At 38.4% G+C, this 21,216-nt stretch overlaps 1 protein-coding gene across 1 annotated transcript in view; it reads right to left on the minus strand.

Moving 5' to 3' along the window:
• The window catches only part of Frmpd4 (FERM and PDZ domain containing 4), a 319,242-nt gene extending 302,716 nt beyond the window's left edge, over positions 1-16,526 (minus strand). Inside the window, exon 1 of the mRNA XM_055613359.1 lies at positions 16,470-16,526. Coding sequence (XP_055469334.1) covers positions 16,470-16,486 — 17 coding nt within the window. The 5' untranslated portion in view covers positions 16,487-16,526. The remainder of the gene's footprint in view (positions 1-16,469) is intronic.
• Positions 16,527-21,216: the final 4,690 nt, after the last annotated feature.

Raw genomic sequence — 21,216 nt, forward strand, 5'->3', positions numbered from 1 at the left:
GAGTTCAGAAAGAGAAATGGGATGGCATGTGGTATTGGTGTCTGGTGTGTAGCAGTTCAGAGAGATCAGAGATGGATGGTGTAGTGGTTTGGAGCAGACAGATGGAGAGAAATGTTTTAGGTGTAGAGACTTGGATGCAACTGCTGGCTGTATTTGCTCTTGATGGAGATTGGTATAGAGCCCTAGAAGATTCCACTGACATCTAGGAGAAGTAAAGGGGCCCTTTCTCCCTACTAACCTTCTATCTTCTAAGTAGAGTTGGGAGGGTGAAAGGGAGGTTGAGGCCTAAACACCCCAAATAAAGTAGAGTTTTTTTTTAAAGAACACTACATATGTCTCTCTCTATATATGTATGTATACATATGTATGTGCATGAAATTGCTATTAAAAAAAGAGGCAATCAAAAGAAACAGAAAAGGGGTATATAGGAGGGTTTGGAAGGAGAAAAGGAAGAATGATGTAATTATATCATAATCTCAAAAACTAAAGGGAGTTTTTGAAACAACTAATATTTCTGTCATGCGACAAAAAAGTTTGTGTTGTCTTTTTTCAACATTTATTTTATCTACACATAAGCATAAAAAGTTGAAGGTCAACAAATTTTGCCAACTGTCTTAATTTGGAAATCATTAATTTTTTTCTGCATTGATATTCTATAATTTGTTTACTCCACCGTCTTTTTTTTTTTTTTTTTTTTATAAATGCAGTCAGAAACCACAAAGAGAATGTATTCTGTAAGACCTCAGAATGGCCATGTAGAAAGAAGGAGGAGGGGGACTCACAAGCATTGAGAAAAGATGGAAAACAATTGAACATACACTGCAGGGGAGCAGACACTTCATGCAAATGCTTTGGAACACTGGAAGTCAGAACTAAACGTGAGCATGCTTGAAACAACCTTTGGCCCAACAAATACACTCCAAGATGTATGTTCAACATAAATACACAGATATTTACCAGAGGGCATGTAGTAGAGTATTCATATCATCAGTATTTCTCACTGTTCATTAGTGAAAGCAACTCAAATCCCCTAAGTGATTTGAGGTATATTTGTTCAATTAATTTCTACAGCAATGGAAATGAACTACATCTACGTGATACGAAGTGAAGGAAATGAGACAAAAGTTTTTAAAAGCCATCACTAATCCATGGAATTCAGGGTAGGTGTTATTTCTGGATGGCTGGTGGTTTCATAGAGCCTCAGGTGACCTTCTTGTTCTGACTAAACCACAGCATGTAGATGCTTACTTTGTAAAGATTATTTGACTTCCGCATGTGAAATATATACATTTATCTGCATATGTGTAGCACTTTCATAAAAGGTGAATTTCTAAATGCTTCATCTTTTTTGAAATGATGGAGACTGTCAATGTCGTATCATCACAACTCGAAGAGCAATGGTACAAGACTGTAATTTCCAAGTCTGGAAACCACTGCTGAGAAAGTCACACATAAAGACCTAAGAGATGATGCGGTTCCTGGTTCCCTTATGAGAGGACCCACATGAAGCCTAAGCTGCCCATCTGCTACATCTTTATAAGGAGCCTAGGTTTATTTGGTACATGGAATTTGGTTGATGCTTCAGTCTCATCAAGCCCTCTCTGGGCCCTGGTTATTTGGCTCTGTTGGTCTTGTGGAGTTCCTGTCACTTCCAGGTCCTTTTCTCTTTCCTCCCACTTTTCCATACATTGCCCCATGTTTGGCTATGAGTCTCAGCATGTTTTGAGGCACTGCTGGGTAGTTCCTCACAGAGAACAACTCTGTCAGGCTCCTGTCTGCAAGTTTAGCAGAGTATTGTTCATAGTGTCAGGGGTTGGCTTTTTGATTATTTTCCACTGGCAGGACTGCCTTGCCAGGACATAGGGAAAGAGGACACACTCAGTCCCAATGCAACTTGATGAACTAGGACACATGAGAAAAGGAGCTCCCCTTTTCTGAGAAAAAGTGAAGGGGGAAGGAGGAAGGGAAGAGAATAAGACTAGGAGGGGAGGAAAGACGGGACTACAACAAGGATATAAAGTGAATAAATTTTTTTTAATCACAAAAAATAACTCTACCAAAACATAAAATAATAATAATGAAAAGAACCAAGAGACATTCTTCCTGTTTCTAGGATGGGTGGCGTGAATATAACCATGAAGTGATGGAATAAGTCACTAGAAAGAAAGAGATTCAGAAACAGCTACAAGATCAAAACACTTCAGACCAATCTCTAGTACACAAATCTCTGTAGAAAGAAATGTAGTATTATCAAATTTAAGATAAACACATTTTCTCCAATGGTCTTTCTCATTTCCTGCTGTTTTCTACTTTGGTGCATCCTACTCTGTCAGGATGTCCCCTTTTGCAAGGACTTAATCAATAGGCTTAGAACATTCATTCAAAAAGAAATTTCTGTGAACCTTTTCCATAAAGTTTTTTTTTTCCTTGCTCACCACCAGTTTTCATTTCCTGTCTCTTGACCTGTTTTTAACTTATTATGAAGTTAATTTGAAATATCTAACCTGTTGCAACATGCAGTCCATATCAAAGTAGTTTGAATTAGAAACATTTTGAAAATTTGATTAAATATCAGAGTGTTTATCTGTAGTTCCAAAACAACTTTCCTTTTCAATAAAGATGAGGGCACAATGACCAAGGTTATTGTTAAGACCTTTATGAACGTTTTTTGAAGATAAGTCCAGTGGTTCATTTGCTGAGACCTGGCAAAAACAGCAGGTCAGGCCTTTCATGCTAAAAAAATACAAGGAAACAAAAAAAAATTTTTTTTAAAGAAAATACAATACAATCAAGCCCTAAAGAACAAAGGCATTAGGGAACAGAAGGAAAAAATGTTTTGTCCTACCTCCTCTTTTATATTCATAGTAGAGTCACATAATTACATAGTCTGGGCTGTTTTGGTTTTGTTGTTTTGGTTAGCCTGTGGGTGTGGTGGGGGAGGGGTGCAGACACTGCCCAGCCACTCATGGGAAGGACTCCTGCAAGCAGGGGTTGGTTCTGAGTTTTATCTCTTTCAGGGAGGACAGAAGTACCTAATTTCTGCTAAGCCCCAGCATTTGGGGGGTAGATGCAGAAGAATAGAATGATCATAAAAACAAACAAACAGACAAACAAACAAATAAATAAATAAACAAACAAACATGGTTGCTCTCTCCTGGACACTTACATAAGCTTGCCTTTATGGAAGACTCTCACTCAGTTTGGGCCTCCTTTCACTGAGTCCAGCCATCCTTGTCTTAGCAATTTGGAGTTGATTTGATGAACATGGTTACATAGTTTGCTCCCTTGGCTGTATTAAATTGCTGGGATCTCCCCTTTGCTTTGTACTCCTTGCTATTTATTTACAAGAATTAAGGAGAGTTGTAGTCCTGACAATTTAACTTCACCCAATCACCCAATAGCTCCTTTCTACTTTCCTGTCACTGAATGTGTTTGTTTTCATTGCTGCTGCTGCTGCAGATGCTGTTGCTGCTTTGGTAAAGACCAACAATTCCTCATTGAAGATGTACTTATTTTTTTTTTCTGGAGGCATTTCCTTTGTCATTTGATTAGCAGAAAGGTGATGGGGTAGTGCTTCTTCAGGAAGTGACAGGAAATCACACTTCCCTTAGACTACTTTGACACAAGATTGAATTCCCAGAGATCTCCAATTTCTTAAGTATGGACTAGCACAAGAAAGAGAAACAGTCACACAGACCATCTTCTTTCTTTGCCTCATTATCCTAAAAAGAAGATACATAATGGTTGTTTTTTGCCTATTTTTCTTACCATCTGACTGAAATAAACTCTTAGGTTGACTTCAACTGATGGAGAGTTTGTTTCCTCTAAATAGGGCATCAGCTGATGGTAATGAAAATGTCTATGTGAAATCTAAAACTTCCTTTCCAACTGTGCTTTACTGTGGAAATATGTTGACCCCCTAAACAATGCAGGGGGTTATAAATGTTTTACATAGTGATAAATTACTTCTAGGGGTGAAGAGATGCTCAGTGGAAAAAAAAAAAACACTTGCTGTACAAACATGGGTAGCTGGTTTCAGATCGCTGTGGTTTCACATTCATACAAAAACCTAGGCTGGCCACATGTGCTCCGGTAACCATAGTGCAATGGAGGACAGGCAGGGACCCGAATATTTCTGGGGCTTGCTGAACACCAGCCAAGATATAAGTTCTGTTAGAGACATCTTATCTTAAAAGGAGATACACCACATTAACAAATCACATTCAGGCACAGAAGCACGCGTGCACTTGCGCGCGCGCGCGCACACACACACACACACACACACCAACTTATAAAGGTTAGTGAATTTCATCAAGTGAAATTTACCCTGAATAGTTGAGTGCTCCTTCTAAATAATTGTTTGTATGCTTACAGTCCTCCAGTAAGAGAAAAATAGCCCAGTGTCTACGTATTATATACATATGCTTCTTATAAAATAAAATAGTGCCTAAAATGAAATTAATAGTATTTATTTAATACATGATTACATTTGAGAGAATTTGCAATAACTAGCAAGTGTCTATCTGTATATTATAATATGAAAAAGCATTTAAATAAACTGGAAATCAAAAATTAAGACAAGGAAAGTTTCATTGTAATATTCCAAAAGAACTATTTTCATTTTGATAAGACATCTAATTACTAACAATTTAAATACAATGGCAGTACCATGGCATACCCATGCACTTAGTCCCTTAATTTGATTTAAAATTCTAAAGTACAGTTCATCACTGAAGTTAAGAACAAATGTGAAATATTTAGGAAAAATAATAATTTATTTTCACAGGAGTCCAAGATGGCAGCAACCAGCATGCATTGTATCTGAGGGGCACAGGACCCGAAACTCTGAAATTGTTGAGTGGAGGGGCAGCTGAATTCAGAACATCAACATTGAGGATTCCGGGGCAAGAGGAGACAACGCGTGAGCTGGGACATTTTGGATCTAGGTCACCTGTGGACTTCGATGGGGACTGAGTGGCGAATATTCAACCTACCTGCATTTCCCCTTGCCCCAAGCACTGGCCTCCTTGCAATTTGACTGAGACTTCAGAGGCAGCTGCAGTAAGGGTCTCCCAGTTCTGCAACTACACCAGGGCAGAGGCTAGCCCAAACAGGAGGCTCCATGTTCGGTGACTAAGACTAGCACAGGCAGCTGCCCCAATAATGTGTCTCCCTGCCCAGAGGCCAAACAGTGGCCTCTACTGAGATCTACACTCTCATTTGGCCATGTGGGCCCAAATCTGAGAGTAGAGAACAGAGGGAACCCCTGTGCTTTCCAATTAGGCCTGCAAATGAGTGAGTGTGCCTTCAAGTGAGTGCATGAAATGAAGGCATAACATACCCAAACTAATGGGACACAATGAAAGCAGTGCTAAGAGGAAAGTTCATAGCACCAAGTGCCTCCAGAAAGAAGTTTGAGATATCTCATACAAGCAAGCTAATGGCACACCTAAAAACCCTAGGGGAAAAAAAAGAAGCAGAAACACCCAGGAGGAGTAGATTGTTGGGAAAAACAAGCAAACTCAGAGCAGAACTCAATAAATTAGAAAAAAGAAAACAATTCAAAACATCAATGAGACCAAGAGCTGGTTCTTTGATAAAATCAACAAGATAGACAAACCCTTACCAAAACTAACTAAAAGGCAGAGAGAAACTATCCAAATCAGCAAAATCAGAAATGAAAACGGGGCCTTAACTACAGACACTGAGGCAATCCAAACAATCATTAGGTCGTACTACAAAAGCCTATATGCCATAAATTTTGAAAATCTAAATGAAATGAACAATTTTCTTGATAGGTTCAATTTACCAAAATTAAATCAGGTAAATAGATTAAATAGTCCTACAGCCTCCTAAGAAACAGAAGTAGTCATCAAAAGTCTCCCTTCCAAAAAAAAAGTGCAGGGTGACATGGTTTCAGCACCGAATTCTACTAGACCTTCAAAGAAGAGCTAACTCTAATTTTCTTCAATCTATTTCACAAAATAGCAAGAGAAGGAACATTGCCAAAGTCATTCTATGAAGTCACCTTGATACCTAAACCACACAAAAACCCAACAAAAAAGAGAACTTCAGACCTCTCTCTCTTATGAACATTGATGCAAACATACTCAATAAAATACTTGCAAACAGAATCCAAGAACACAAAATAGATCATCCTCCATGACCAAATAGGCTTCATCGCAGCTTTATTCTTAATATGTGGAATCTGGAAACAACCCAGAAGTCCCTTAACTGAGAAATGGATATAGAAATTGTGGTACATTTATACAATGCAATACTACTCAGTAATTAAAAACAAGAAAATCATGAAATTTACAGGCAAAAGTGGGAACTAGAAAAGATCATACTGAGTGAGGTATCCCAGAAGCAGAAATACACACATGGTATATACTCACTTATAACTGGATATTAGATGTAATATAGGATAAACATAGTAAAAGCTGTACACTAAAGAAGCTAAGCAAGAAGGACCCTGGGTAATATAATCAATCCTCACTCAGAAAGTCAAACTGGAGGGACATCAGAAGAGGGAGAAATCTGGAAACAGGACAAGAGCCTACCACAGAGGGCCTCTGAAAGACTCTACCCAGCAGGGTATTAAAGTAGATGCTGAGACTAATAGCCAAACTTTGGGCAGAGTGCAAGGAATCTTATGAAAGTAGGAGGAGAAAGAAAGACTTGGTAGAGAGAGGAGCTCCACAAGGAGAGCAACAGAACAAAAAAAATCTGGGCAAAAATCTGGGTCTTTTCTGAAACTGATACTCCAACCAAGGACCATGCATGGAGATAACCTAGAATCCCTGCACATATATAGCCCATGGCAGCTCAGTGTCCAAGTGAGTTCCCTAATAATGGGAACAGGGACAGTCTCTGACATGAATTCAGTGGCTGGCTCTCTGATCACCTCCCCCTGAAGTTGGAGCAACCCTACCAGGCCACAGAGGAAGACAATGCATCCAGTCCTGATGAGGCTAGAGTCAGATGGAAGTTGAGGAGAACCTCCCCTATCAGTGGACTTGGAGAGGGGCATGGGAGGAGATGAGAGAGAGGATGGGATTTGGAGGGGAAGATGGAGGGGGCTACAGTTGGGATGCTAAGTGATTAAACTCTATTAATAAAAAATAAAAAGTATTTATTTTCACTATTATCTAGTAGTTATTTAATAGTTTTTTCTAAAAATACTCATTGATAATTTCACATAGGTAACAAACTAAACATGGGATAAAAATATTATATTAATTCCATATGGTGCTCTATAATTTAAAACTTAGTAAAGAGTATAGTGGTTCTCATACCAAATGACCATGGACATTAAACACATAAAGTATTAAAAATCTATTTTCATGAATGCAGGTTCTTTAGTCTAGTTGGTCAAAGTACCTGTCTAGTAAAGTCATACTTTCAAGAGAAAAGGAATATAGTTTTGAATGAATATCACATTTATTTTGCATTCTTATACCCTAAACCAGAGCGAGCAGGTTTTTCTCAATAGGATTATATGATTAAACCAAATATGCACAACCACCCTCAATTAATTACCTGAAAAGAAAATGACACACTTTCATGGCAATGAAAAATATTACTTATGTTAATTACTTATCTAGAATATTGGATAAAACATCTCACACACTGTCATATCCTGTTTGTAAATGCCAATTCTTCTAATATAAATTAATGAAAAAGTCTCTAAGGTTTTTTTCTAGAAGAAGGATATTACATTATTCACAGAAATAATGGATATAACTATTCTAATCACTAAAATTGTAATTTTTGAACAAAAATTCTCTAACCAAAGGGGAAAATGTCATGAAACTTCTTCCCTTTCTCAATAAACAAAGGAGCAAACTGAGATGAATGGAGAACAAAAAAAGATACATATGCCATTTTTTGTCACAATTATGTGGCAGACTACAAAATATTTGTAAGAAATTCTAAGCTTTTAGGAGGGTATAAGTATGGATTCAGGAATAGATGGCAAAGTGATTTGAATGAAAACAGCTCCCAAAGGTTCATATGTTTGAATGTTTGATCCCCAATTAGTGGAACTATTTATGAGTGATTAGAAGGTGTGGCCTTGTTGCAGGACCTGTGTCACTGGGGCTGGGCTTGGAGGTTTCAAAAGCCCACACCATTCTTAGTCTCTCTGCCTGTGGATCACAATATAAAGCTTTTTACTACTGTTCCATGCCTGCCGTGCCTGCTTCTATCTTCCCATGATGATCCTGGACTAGCACTTGGAAACTATAAGCAAGTTTCCAGTTAAATGCTTCCCTATTTATAAGTTGCCTTGGTCATGGTATTTCAGCACAGCAATAGAAAAATAACAAAGACATTAATAACTGTTAATCAGCAACTCAACAGTTATCTGTAGTATGGATGAGTCTGCCATTTTTTCTGATATGAAGATCTAATCAATGAAATTATCGATATACCCTTGCGAGGTTTCAGCAGGAATACATGCTCATTGAAAGATGAGACTGAATCTAAGCCAAGAGCTATGTCTATGTCTTGCTCTTCCTTCTTTCACTTACATTTTCAGAAGGTAACCTCACTTTGATTTGTTACTTACAAAAACTTTATTATCTTAAGTAATATTTGCTAAATCGTCTCTGGTCAATGAAAGTTCTATTTCCCTCATTATCACTTTCAATTACCATCACTATCCTCATTCTAATAGCACAGCATATATCTATGGCTATGGCTTCAAATTTTATGACAGTGTGAGTTACTCATACACGTTCAAGAGTTCAGATATTTAAATTTTTAAGGAAAATGTATTCTAAAAGCAAGTTATAATCAAAGCTTAAGAGCAGTAGTGAAGGCACTTCCTTTTCCTTAGTAGCTTCTTGTTCATAAAGTAGCTTAAGGTATTTGGGAGAGTTCCTTTCTGTTTTCTATCATTAGGAATTGAACTGAAGGGTTTGTTCTTACTAGGCAAGCTTTCTATCAGTGAGTTTCATATTCAGCCCAAAGCAAATACTTTTTATAAATTCAGAGAGAAAGTTACATGACAGCTCTTTGACAAATTTCTAAACCTTAAACATACCATAGACTGCAGTATTCTGAGAGGCTAGAAAGAGTGACAGTGTTTTATAAATGGGAATAGATATAGTGTTCAATAAAGTATACAATTAGCAGGGTAGAAATAAATTGGCTGAGCAAGTGAGGAATTTGCTGTCAATTCTCCAAATCATCCAGTATATAAAAAATCATATATCATTGTGACAAAATGTAGATTTAGCCCGGAGGGTGTTGGCAAAGGCTAATAAAACTCAAGAACATGGAGAACGCCATAGCTTTCCCAGTTGTTCAAGATTCACTATCATCAGGTTTGTTCAATAGTTCATGAGCATAGAGAAGTCTATTGCTACCACCACCTGAATCTAATTCATTGAGAAACTTACTGGGCCTTCTTCCAACTGGTAGCAAAGAACTAATAAAAAAAAAAAAAAAAAAAGAAGTGCCTTCTCAAACCAGTCTAAGGCCAAATAGAAAAGCGAGCATGCAGACATTCATAAGCAGACTACTGGAATGTGTCCACTGATTCCTCTCAAACACTCTGCCCACCCACTCAAAAATGCATCTACTCATCCATCTTTCATTGGCTCTCATTGAATATTCACCGGGAAGATATCTGACACTTTTCCCTATTTATTTTAACCAGGCTTAACTGATCTCTTCACACAAACAATCAAGAGCATCTTTAAAGGAATTTCAACTATTCTTCTCTATTCTTCTTCCTGTTGTGTGAGTTAGGGAAGGTGTGGGTCAGAGAAAAACTTCTGACATAGAATTACTTTCCCCGCCTTACTATGCTTGACCTGCATAGATAGAGGCCTACTTAGACACATTCACCATTTGGAATCTACTAAAAACTGAAAACTATATGTACATATATAGTTGTGTTTAGCGTAAAGAAATATATTTGCTTAAAAACCAGAGGGATACTCCATAGGATGTTGCCTCCCTCAGTCTACAAAGGTCAGTGAATTCACACAAAATCAGAAAAAGATAAATGCACTCTCTCTGGTCAAGAAACTCTTCTATGTTATTTATTGAGAAAAGTTCAGTTCTATTTCAATAATTAGCATCAGGAAATCAATAATTCTGTGACAAGGACAAAGCATAAAATGCCCTCTTCCTCCACTTCCTAATGAAGGTGAATAAAAAGGAACAGGGCTTGGTTTTGACAATGCTCACAAGCAGAGATGTGAGAGATAAAACAGAGAAGAGGTAAAATGAAGTACAAAAGGATAAACTAATGCACTCCAGGACAGGCTGGCTTCACAAGAAGAAGGGCAGGGCAGAAGAAAGGAAGAAAGAGAAGGAAGCAGAGAGGAGGGGGAGAAATAAAAGAGAAGAGAGGTGAGGAGAAGAAAACGAGCTTTCAACATATACTGAAATGAGTGGGAATCGATGATAGGAAGTTTAACAAGAATTGTGGTAATTTGACAATAGAACATGACCCCCCCCCCACACACACACAGGAACACCACATATCCATATATCTTCAAGGACTTCAACAAGGAACTACATTGTTTTTGCAAGGTTTCTTAGGATTGCATTTGTTATTTCTTTAATGACATATCCTGCTGAGGCAAGCCTTCAGGCAAGAGTAAATAGCATAGACAGACAGGATGATGTGTGCTAAGAGACTTCATAGCACAAAAGAAAAAAAAAAAAAAAAAAAGAAGAAGGTATAAGCACAAACCATTTCTATCCCATTTTGGGCAGTTATGCTTAACCTCAGTGATATATGGTGCTCTTGGCAGTGATATATGATATAAGCTCTTGGCAGTCTCATTATCAATCCTGAGCACTTCTCCAGGACAGGCAGATGTTTTTGTTGTTTCTTTGATCTGCTTTCTTCTTTTTTTTTTTTTGTTTTTCTTCCGCTTTGAGCATTTACTGAACCCTCCAACCCCATCTCCCACTTCACAACAGCTCCCCTCACATTCCTGGATGTTTATAACCTTGGCCTCTTTCCTTAGTTCCAGACACAGATTTTCTACTGATGTGCTGGCTCCAGCCAGATGGAAGTCCGCTGATGCCTTCCAAACAGCAAGACCCAAAATGTATTATTTTGGCAGAGTCTGCAGCACTGCCCTAATCTCTTGTGACTAAGAAAATGGAAGCACATGGGATAATCCTTCAGTTCAAGGTAACTGTGTAATCAGTAACAGTCAGAATTTGAACCCTAAGTCCCTGCTTTCAAATCTTTACAATGTGTCAGTGCTCTGCCTCCCTTCCAGCGTATTCATTTTCTCTGATTCTATATTCCCATTCCTGTTGACTACCTCTAATGTCGAAAGGAAGAGTGACCCAATGGTCTATCATCCCTAAGAAAATCATGTTGCTATTCATGATTTAGAAGCTCATTCACAGTGTAAGTACCTCTGCACTACTAATAAAGTACAAGCAAAACCAGAGGCTCCAGACCCAGACTTCATTGATCCAAAGTCCAGCTCTATACCCTACTTGCTTTGTGTGTTGGGAAAGTTTGCATTTGGTTTTCCAGTCTAAAATATAATGAAAATAGATATAATGATGCATAGATGCATAGCTTCACTGTAAGGAAATGAGTTAATATATGTAAAGTGGGTATAACAGTGAAAACCAGTTTGCTCTGTTGGGCTCTGTAAAACCTGATCTTTATGTCTTATTAACCAGAGTTCAACCATGTTTTCAAATATTTCCTCAGCTTGTAGATCTTTGTTAGTCTCTGCTTCTGGTGTGTAGTAAAGTTGCCATCTAACACTAGGTCCCATTAAACATACACAAATACACATACACACACCTCTCATCACTTAGGATGGCCTATACCTAACATCAAACTAAATGGAGAAAAACTTGAACTAATCCCACTGAAATCAAGGACAAAGTAGGGATGTCCACTCTCTCCTTATCTCCTCAACATAGTTCTTGAAGTCCCAGCTAGAGAAATAAGACAAGTAAAGGAGACCAAGGGAATACAAATTAGAAAGGAAGACGTCAAAGTATTACTATTTGCAAATGATATGATAGTATACATGAGTGACCCCAAAATTCTACCAGAGACCTCATTCAACTGATAAACACCTTCAGTAAACTGGCTGGATGCAAAATTAACTCAAAAAAAATCAATAGTACTCCTGTATAGGAAAGAATAAAAGGACTGAGAAAGAAAATAGGGAAATGACACCCTTCACAATAGCCACAGATAACATAAAGTACCTTGGCATGACTCTAACCAAGCAAGTGAAAGACCTGTTTGAAAAACTTCAAGATTCTGAAGAAAGAAACTGAAGAAGATATCAGAAGATGGAAAGATCTCCCATACTCATGGATAAATAGGATTAACATAGTGAAAATGGCTATCCTACCAAAAGCAATCTACAGATTCAATGCAATTCCCACAAAAGTACCAACACAATTCTTTACAAAACTTGGAAGAACAATTCTCAATTTCAAATAGAAAAACAACAACAACAAAAACAAAAAACAAAAAACAACAACAACAACAAAAAAAAACCCAGACTAGCTAAAATCATCCTATACAATAAAAGATCTTCTGGAGGTATCTCCAACCCAGATCTTAAGTAGTACTATATAGAACAGTAATAAACACGGCATGATACTGGCATAGAAATAGACTGGTAGATCAATGAAATAGAATCAAAGACCTAGAAATAAACCCACACACCTAAAATACTTGATTTTTGACAAAGAAGCCAAAACCATTCAATGGAAAAAAGATATCATCTTCAACAAATGCTGCTGGTCTGACTGGATGTCTACATGCAGGAAAATGAAAATAGATCCATATTTATCACCCTGCACAAAACTAAAGTCCAAGTGGATCAAAGACCTCAACATGAAACCAGATACTGAATCTGTTAATAGAAAAAGTGGGGAAGAGCTTTGACCTCTTTGGCACAGGAGACAGCTTCTTGAACAGAACAGCAAGAACATAGGTTCTAAGAACAACAATCAATAAATGGGGCCTCATAAAACCAAAAACTTCTGTAAAGCAAAGGACACTGTCAGAACAAAACTTACGGACTTGGAAAAGATCTTTACCAAACCTACATCTGACAGACGGCTAAAATCCAGGATATATAAAGAACTCAAGAAATTAAACTCCAACAAATCAAGTAATCCAATTAAAATATGCATTACAGAGCTAAACAGAATTATTCAACAGAGAAATATTGAATGGCAGAGAAACACTTAAAGAAGTGGTCAATGTCCTTAGTCATCAGGAAAATGCAAATCAAAACAACCCTTAGATTCAACCTCACACCCATGAGAATGGCTAACTCAATGGCAGGCTCTTTGACCTACCCACCCCGCAAGGGAGGAGTAGTCCTGCTAGGCCACAGAGGAGGACTTTGCAGCCAGTCCTGAAGATACCTGATAAAACAGGGCCAGATGAAAGGGGAAGAGGTCCTCCCCAGTCCGTGGACCTGGAAAGGGGCAGGGAGAAGCTGAAGGAGGGAGGGTGGGATTGGGAGGGAATAAGGGAGCGAGATACAGCTGGGATACAGAGTTAGTAAAATGTAACTAATAATAATAAACAAACAAACAAACAAAAACCTCAGTGGATAATGCCTGCTGGAGAGGATAAGGAGAGAGGGGAAACCTTTTCCATTGCTGGTGGGAATGTAAACTTGTACAACCACTTTGGAAATCAATCTGGTGCTTTTCAGAAAATTAGGAATAGTGCTACTTCAAGATCCAGCTATACTACTCCTAGGCATGTATCTACAATATGCTCAACTATACAACAAGGACATTTGCTCAACCATATTCATAGCAGCTCTATTTATAATAGCCAGAAGCTGGAAACAAACCAGATATCCCCCACCTGAGGAATGGATACAGAAATTGTGGTACATTTACATGATGGAATATTACTCAGCAATTGAAAACAAGGAAATTGTGAAATTTGCAGGCAAATGTTGGGAACTAGAAAAGATCATCCCAAGTGAAGTAACCCACAAGGAGAAAGATACATATGGTATAAACTAATTTACAAGTGGATGTTAGCTATATAATATAGGAAAATCATAGAAAATCTACACTCCTAAAGAAGCTAAACAGCAAGGAGAACCCTAGGGAAGAGCTGAAACCTCAGAAGGGTAAACAATATATACATTGGAAGTAGAAGAAGACAAGGAACAGGGCAGGAACCTTCCACAGAGGACCTCTGAAAGACTCTACCCACCAGGGTATAAAAGGAGATACTGGGAGTCCTAGCCAAACTTTGGGCAGAGTGCAGGAAATCTTATGGACGAAAAGGGAGAGAAAAATACCTGGAGGGGACAGTAACTCCACAAGGAGACCAAAAAAGCCAAAAAACCTGGGCCCAAGAGGTTCTGCAGAGACCGATACTCCAACCAAGCACCATACATGGAAAGGACCTAGATCCCCTGTTCAGTGGAAGCATGTAAGCTGCTCAGTTTCCAAGTAGGTTCCCTAGTAAGGGATACAGGTGCTGTCCCTGATATGAACTCAGTGGCTGGCTGTTTGTTCTCATCCCCCTGTGGGATGCATCCTTGCCAGGCCACAGAGGAAGATGATGCAGTCAGCCCTGATGAGACCTGATAGGGTAGGGTCAAACAGAAGGGGAGGAGGTCCTTCCCTATCAGGGGACTAGGGAAAGGGCATAAGGGGAGAAAGGAGAGGATGTGTGGGACTGGGAACAAATGAGGGCGGAGGCTAAAGTGGGGATACCAAGTGAATAAACTGTAATAACTAACTAGATATAGATGATAGATAGATAGACGATAGATAGATAGATAGATAGATAGATAGATAGATAGATAGATAGATAGATAGGTGGATAACACCTCATCTCTTAGGCTGGGCTCAAACTGGCTATGTAGCTCAAGAAGGCCTGAAATTTCAAGTGTTTCTGCCTCTACCATTCTAGTGCTAGGAGTATAGATACATGCCATTGTGCATAATTTACATGGTACTGGATACCAAATTCCAGGGCTGCACGCATGCTGGGTAAGCACTTTACCAACTGAGATACATGCCCAGAACATCCATTCCTACCTTCTTAGGGCATCATAGCTAGAATCAACTAACATCCATTGAAGACCCTTTCTAGGGCACTGCTAGTGATTATGATGTCTAAACTTGAATTTTCTGCTCTTTCCTCTTTCACCTGCCTATACTTAAAATCCTGTTGCACATATGAACTCACAGAGACTATGGCAACATGCACAAGGTCTCCATGTGTCTGCACCAATGGGATTTTAGAGATGAATGAAATGGACACACACACACACACACACTGTGTGCATGAATGCACACACAAACACACACCCATCCCTAACCCAGAAGCTATCTCCAATTCATAGTCACTTGCACATATATATATATATATATATATATATATATATATATATATATATATTTTTTTTTTTTTCCTCCAAGGGAGTCTCACTAAGGAAATAAACCACTTTTAGGAATAGGCTGCATGTCCAGAAATAGCTGACCAACAGAAAACTAACTCAATGACATCTTTGGATGTTCTTTGTCTCATAATGTTAAGTCAGGATATCTTTTTGTTATATATTATAGCTTCCAGTTTTACGTTCTTATGGTATTCCTGTGTGTCTGAATATATGTCTCTGTGTCTATACAGATTTGTTGTGCTTTTTTTTTTCTTTGTCTTTTTTTCTTGTTTGGTTGTTTTGTCCTTTTCCACTTTGATTGTTTTATCTTTTTATTTTATTACTGTTCTTTAGATTCCTGTCTGTTTTCTAAAGAGAGACAGAAAGGGTATGGATCCATGTGGAAGGGAAATTGGGAAGCACTGGATGATTATAGGAGGGGAAACTGTAATCAGAGTATACTGTATGAGAAGTATTTTCAATAAAAGAAAATAATAAAGTAACCTAGGGAGGGAAGGAAGGTGGGAAGGAGGGAGGGAGGGATGAAGGAGAGAGAGAAAGAGAAATAGATAGAAAGAGAGACCTGGATAGACCTAAGCCCATGGAGATACTAATAAAAAGTAAGTGGCCTCGAACATAGTTCATGAATGTTTGCTTTAGTTTGACAAACTTCAAGCTTTCTGTTCTGAAAAAATCAATTCTAAAAGATATAGATATTCCAAAATCCGGAGGCAACATCACTTCTTTGGTAATTAAGTGGTTCCTTTCTATTTATTTAGTCATTTTTCTCATTATATGATAAGGACAGAAAGCAATTCTGTGTGGCCTTCCAGTCTTAATTCTGAATGTCTGTGACATTATTATTTTTAATTTCAAAACTAATCAAAATATCAGAAAGGGGACATTATTTAAAAGCTTGTTGAATCAAGGTCTGCTACTCCATTATTGGGAGACATGAAAGGATATAAGATGGTATGTGAAAGAATCACAAACGCCAACCAGCAAAATCAAATGGAATAAAGAATTAAAAGCTTAAGGGTAAGAGTCAGAGAGAGTTTAAATCTTGGAGCTGTCACTTACCAGCTGTGTGACCTCATGCCACTGAACTGCTCTTTGTCTCAGTTTCCTGAACTGTAAGTAGGGACACTAATGCCTGTCTCATAAAACAGCAGAGTGCCTGAAAAATAATAAATACTTAGTAAATGGTGTATGTTAATAACAATAACAGCAACAGTAATAATAGCTTGGGAAAACAAATTTGACCTTTTCTTCAGCATCATTCATCAAATTATAAACTACTTGGAATAGGACCATCTTTCTTTATGTTTCCACCCCAAATCTTTTCCTTCTGATCAACGTTTTACCTCATTTCATAAAATGATGCATTTCTAAGATATTGGTTCATGTCTTGACCAGAAAGCAAGATTCTCAAGAGGGCAAGTCTTCCTGCAGAACGGACCTGGCCACAGAACAGAAGACTGATAAAACTTGAAATATCAGAGCCTCAAATCTAGTTGTTTAACACGTAAAACTAAAAAGTAACGTAAAACAAAAGCTCACATCACTCTTCTAAGCTGAGAGCTAGAGCCCTGAAGCTCACCAATAAGATCCTGAGTTCAAATCCTAGAACCTGCTTGAAGCTAGACAGGGTAGCATAGCATACATTTTTTGTTTGTTTGTTTGTTTGTTTTTGTTTATTTTTTAAATCTCAGAGCCCCTGTGGAGAATGAGCTGCAGAGCCAAAGGAATCTCTGGAAGCCACTGGCCAAGAACTGTTCTATGTGGCACAGGCACATGTTGAACTTCGGCAAGTGGGCCTCAGGACTAAAAGGGACCGGACTCTGCACGGACCGGGAATCAAACCCAGGCCTGCAGTGTTGCAGGCAAAAAAATCTACCACTGTACCACCCATGCTGTGGGCACAACTGTCACCTGATGCTCCCATAGCTTGTGTGCCCCCGACAGTCCCAGGACCAGCTAGCTGCTCTTTCCCTAGTCAGACCCTGTGCCCTGGGTGGATAGGCCAGGGAAAAGAAGTTGTAAAACCAGTTAGGTTAGCAAACACAGTGTGAAAACAAAAGGGGTCCTCTCTCAAATAAGGTAGAAAGTGAAGACTAATAAACTAAGCTTATCTGATCATTGTCCTCTATACATATGCTGTGGTATGCTAATATCTACACTAATAGAAATGAATGAGTGCCACACACATTCGCATACACACAAATATTCACACACACACATATAAAGATTTAAAATTTCTAATAATGTTCCAAAAGTTTATGATTTTGTGTTGGGCCTCATTCACAGCTACACTGAAGGTACATGTAACCCTTAAGTGAAAATGAGCTCCAGTGCTCTAGGCAACAGTTTGACAGTAGAAATTGCAGCTCAACTTGACCATGATGGTAATGTCACATGACTTGGAAAAATAAGGGATCATACACTGGCCAGGAAGGTTTAGTGACTACTAAATTTCAATGTGAATGTGAACATCAGAAAAGTGCATTTCTTAAATGTACAAAAGAACAACATCAAGCCAGAAAATTATTAGCAAAATTAAGTGTTTTTAAAACTATAAAATGCAAGCAATGCTAAGGAGAGAAATTGTGTAGACCTTGTCATAATAAGGCTAGGAACATAGTTCAATGATAGAGAACTTGCCTAGTATGTGTGAGACCATAACTACTTTCATTTTCAGTGCTTGGGGGGGGGGGCGATACTATGAAGGTAGAAGACACTGGACAGTGGTCAACTTAACAAGATCCGATCTCTCATACGCATCTCAGATAAAGCCTGCAGGATTTCCAGAGGCCCTTGAGAATAGAAATGGCTTTCTTTCATAGTCCTAGTTGGTCTATTATGGCCAAAATACTCACTTTGTCCTCTTTGCCAAACAATTTCCTCCTCAAATAGAAACTGACATTTATTTCTCCCAGGTAGTTTGCCCCTCACTTCTCTTGTAGAAGTCCAGTTTCTATCTTTATTCTTTGCCAATGTTTATAGATAATTTGTTGTGACTAAAGATGCATACAGAAACATGGCATGTCTTAAAACATTGATATTGAAAATGTCATATTCCCTTTCATTGGAGAAATATGAACATTGTGGGATGGGTAATAACTTTCACACACACTCAACAATGTGTAGTCAATCAGCCTCTGCCATAGATTCACTGTGACATAATTGGCCATCTAGGATCTGAGGCCTTATGTGTCACAAGTGGAAAGCTTGATTGAGGAAGCACATGAGTACCATAAGATTGTAGCTGGTCAAGAAGAGTAACACCAAGGAAAGTTGGAATAAACTCTTGGAATGGAGGGAGGGAGGGACAAGAGGATACAGAGATGAGATCCTCCAGTCTGATGTCAGAACCTGTCTTGAATGAAGTGAATGCAGTTCCTGAGCACAATATTCAATGTTGTTCTCAGGTCTCCAAATGCATATGTACACATACACGTGAACACTCAGAACACATGCATCTTGGAAAACGTCTTCGTTGTGAAGGTGGGACCTGACACTCATGACATAATATCAGAAAAGCAATAAAGTACTACTTTAACCAGCTATCTTGATTGATTCTCACTCTTGACGCCCACAGACCTACTTCTGACCTAATCTGAGTTGAGGTTAGTTATAAATGACTGTTGCAAAGCACATGCATAGTCATTAAGCTCAAAGGCAGATTTTGTCATGACAGTGTCTTTAACTTATCTGATCTACATAGTCCAAGAAAGTATATTTTATTACCTTAAACCCATATCCTAAAATGCATTTTTATAAAACACACACTTAAAACATGACATAACACAATCCTAAAATTTATGCATTCCTCTTAAACCTAGTTGTATTTTTTTTTCTTAAAAGATACATGTGTTTGCTCTCTGGGTCCTTGACTGACAATTCCATGTTGCCCAATTTTTCTGGATAATGACAGTGATGATAATTTTGGTGCGTATTTTTTTGGCAGTTGGAAAGATATTTAGCTAATAGATAAACATTAACAGAGAAGTATTTTTAATGAATACTTGCCTACAAAAATATCATCTTTAATTTTAGAATTAATCATGAGGCAAGAAATGCATACTGCATGGAATTAATGATAATCTTCATGTATTTGCATTTTAATTGCTCTAAGTGCTTCCTTGTTGGTCAAAGAGTCTGCAGATTTTCAGTGCTTCAGTGTATTCTATACATGCTGATCTCTTACAACCTGGTCCCTTCTCTGTTACCCACTTGTCTTCCCCTCTTTGACAGTTAATATTGAAGCTCTGGATGAGTCTGTGAGAGATTTTCTACTTTAAGTTTCATTGAGACAGGAAGATCTGTCTTAAATCTGAGTGATACCATTTCGTGGGCTTGGGAACTGGACTGTGTCAAAAGGAAATGAGGAATCAGCATTTATTTCTCTCTGCTTTCTGACTGTGACCAGTTGCCTTATGCCCCCACAGCCAGGTCTTCCCCACTATCCTAGGTTGTAGTCACTAAAACGGAAAGCCAAAGAACATCCTTCATGCTTCAAGTTGCTTCTTTTAAGGGTCACAGCAAGGAGAAAAGTAATGAACACACATTCACACACACACACACACACACACACACACACACACACATCTACACAGGCACGCACACACACAGGTGCACATACACACATATCATCTTCTAGCATTTGGTCTCATGCAAACCTGCAACCATTTTTCTCATTACTCCAGAGTGGAAGCCTGCTCTTCTATGTTCAATCTCCTGCTAACCCCTACCAAATCCTCAGAACAGTCACATCTCCAGAGTTCACCCTTTCGAACTCCCCTTTCTGTCCCTGAAGCCAAAAAGGGGGTAAAAAAAAAGCTTGGCTTTGAAGCTGGCCATTTTTTTTCCCTACCAGCTGTGTGACCTTTCAGGCTCAGCATGGGCTTAGTTTGTTCATCTAAATCCAAAACGTTGTTAGTTCTCAAATGTCCATCATAGTTGGTATAGGGAAAAAGCCGGTAGCCTTTCTTCTGAGATCATTCTGTTAGTGCAAAATATTACAGTTCCCTGTACAGTGTCAGTATGCTGAATGATGGGGCTTCATTTAAGAATCATCGATGTTCCAGACACATCTCTGGGCAGTAATTTCAGAAAAGACGTATTTAATACTTCCTCCTCCTAGAAGAAGGGTCTGGGACAGGAAAGACAGAATTCAGCTCCTTCAGTCTCAGTCCTCATTACTCCTTGAAGAGGCCCAAAAGAGATCTAATTCTCTAAGCACAGGGCTTCAAGGATGAGTATCAGCAAGGGCACTGCTGTTGCTGCCATCCAAGCAACCACTAGCAGAGACAGCAACTGCTAGGTACAAAGAATTTCTAGAAATCTAATAACTCTCCACTGGCATTTAGACTCTGAAATGGCTCATGCACACCACTGGCCACTATAGATGGATATGAAACAAGATGCAACATATTATTACAGTCCTGGATTTTGAAGATGCTCTTGACTCTCACTGAAATTGAGATGGGCCATGATCTTTCCCTCTGCTATACTTCCATTTTATGTTGAAAACAAATGTAGAGAAAATGAACAAAATTTCTACAAACTAGCTTGGGGGAGATTAAAGATTTTATATTTGTAACCCCAGCTAAGCAAAGACAACTGTGTCAAGATGCACATTTAAAAGAGTCCATTGGTTCCTCTAAATAGATATAGCCAATGGTTTCTTGCCAATTAGATTTAAAAGTTTGGTTGGAGACAAAGGGAAAAAAAATCATGATGTTAATATTAACTGTTAAACACTTAAATGAAACTTGTGACAGTGCAGGTCTAGTATTCAGCACAACACAAAAGAGAAAATAAGAAC

The sequence above is a fragment of the Psammomys obesus genome, unplaced genomic scaffold, assembly GCF_907164565.1.
Source record: "Psammomys obesus unplaced genomic scaffold, mPsaObe1.curated_primary_1811, whole genome shotgun sequence".
Classification (NCBI taxonomy): domain Eukaryota; kingdom Metazoa; phylum Chordata; class Mammalia; order Rodentia; family Muridae; genus Psammomys; species Psammomys obesus.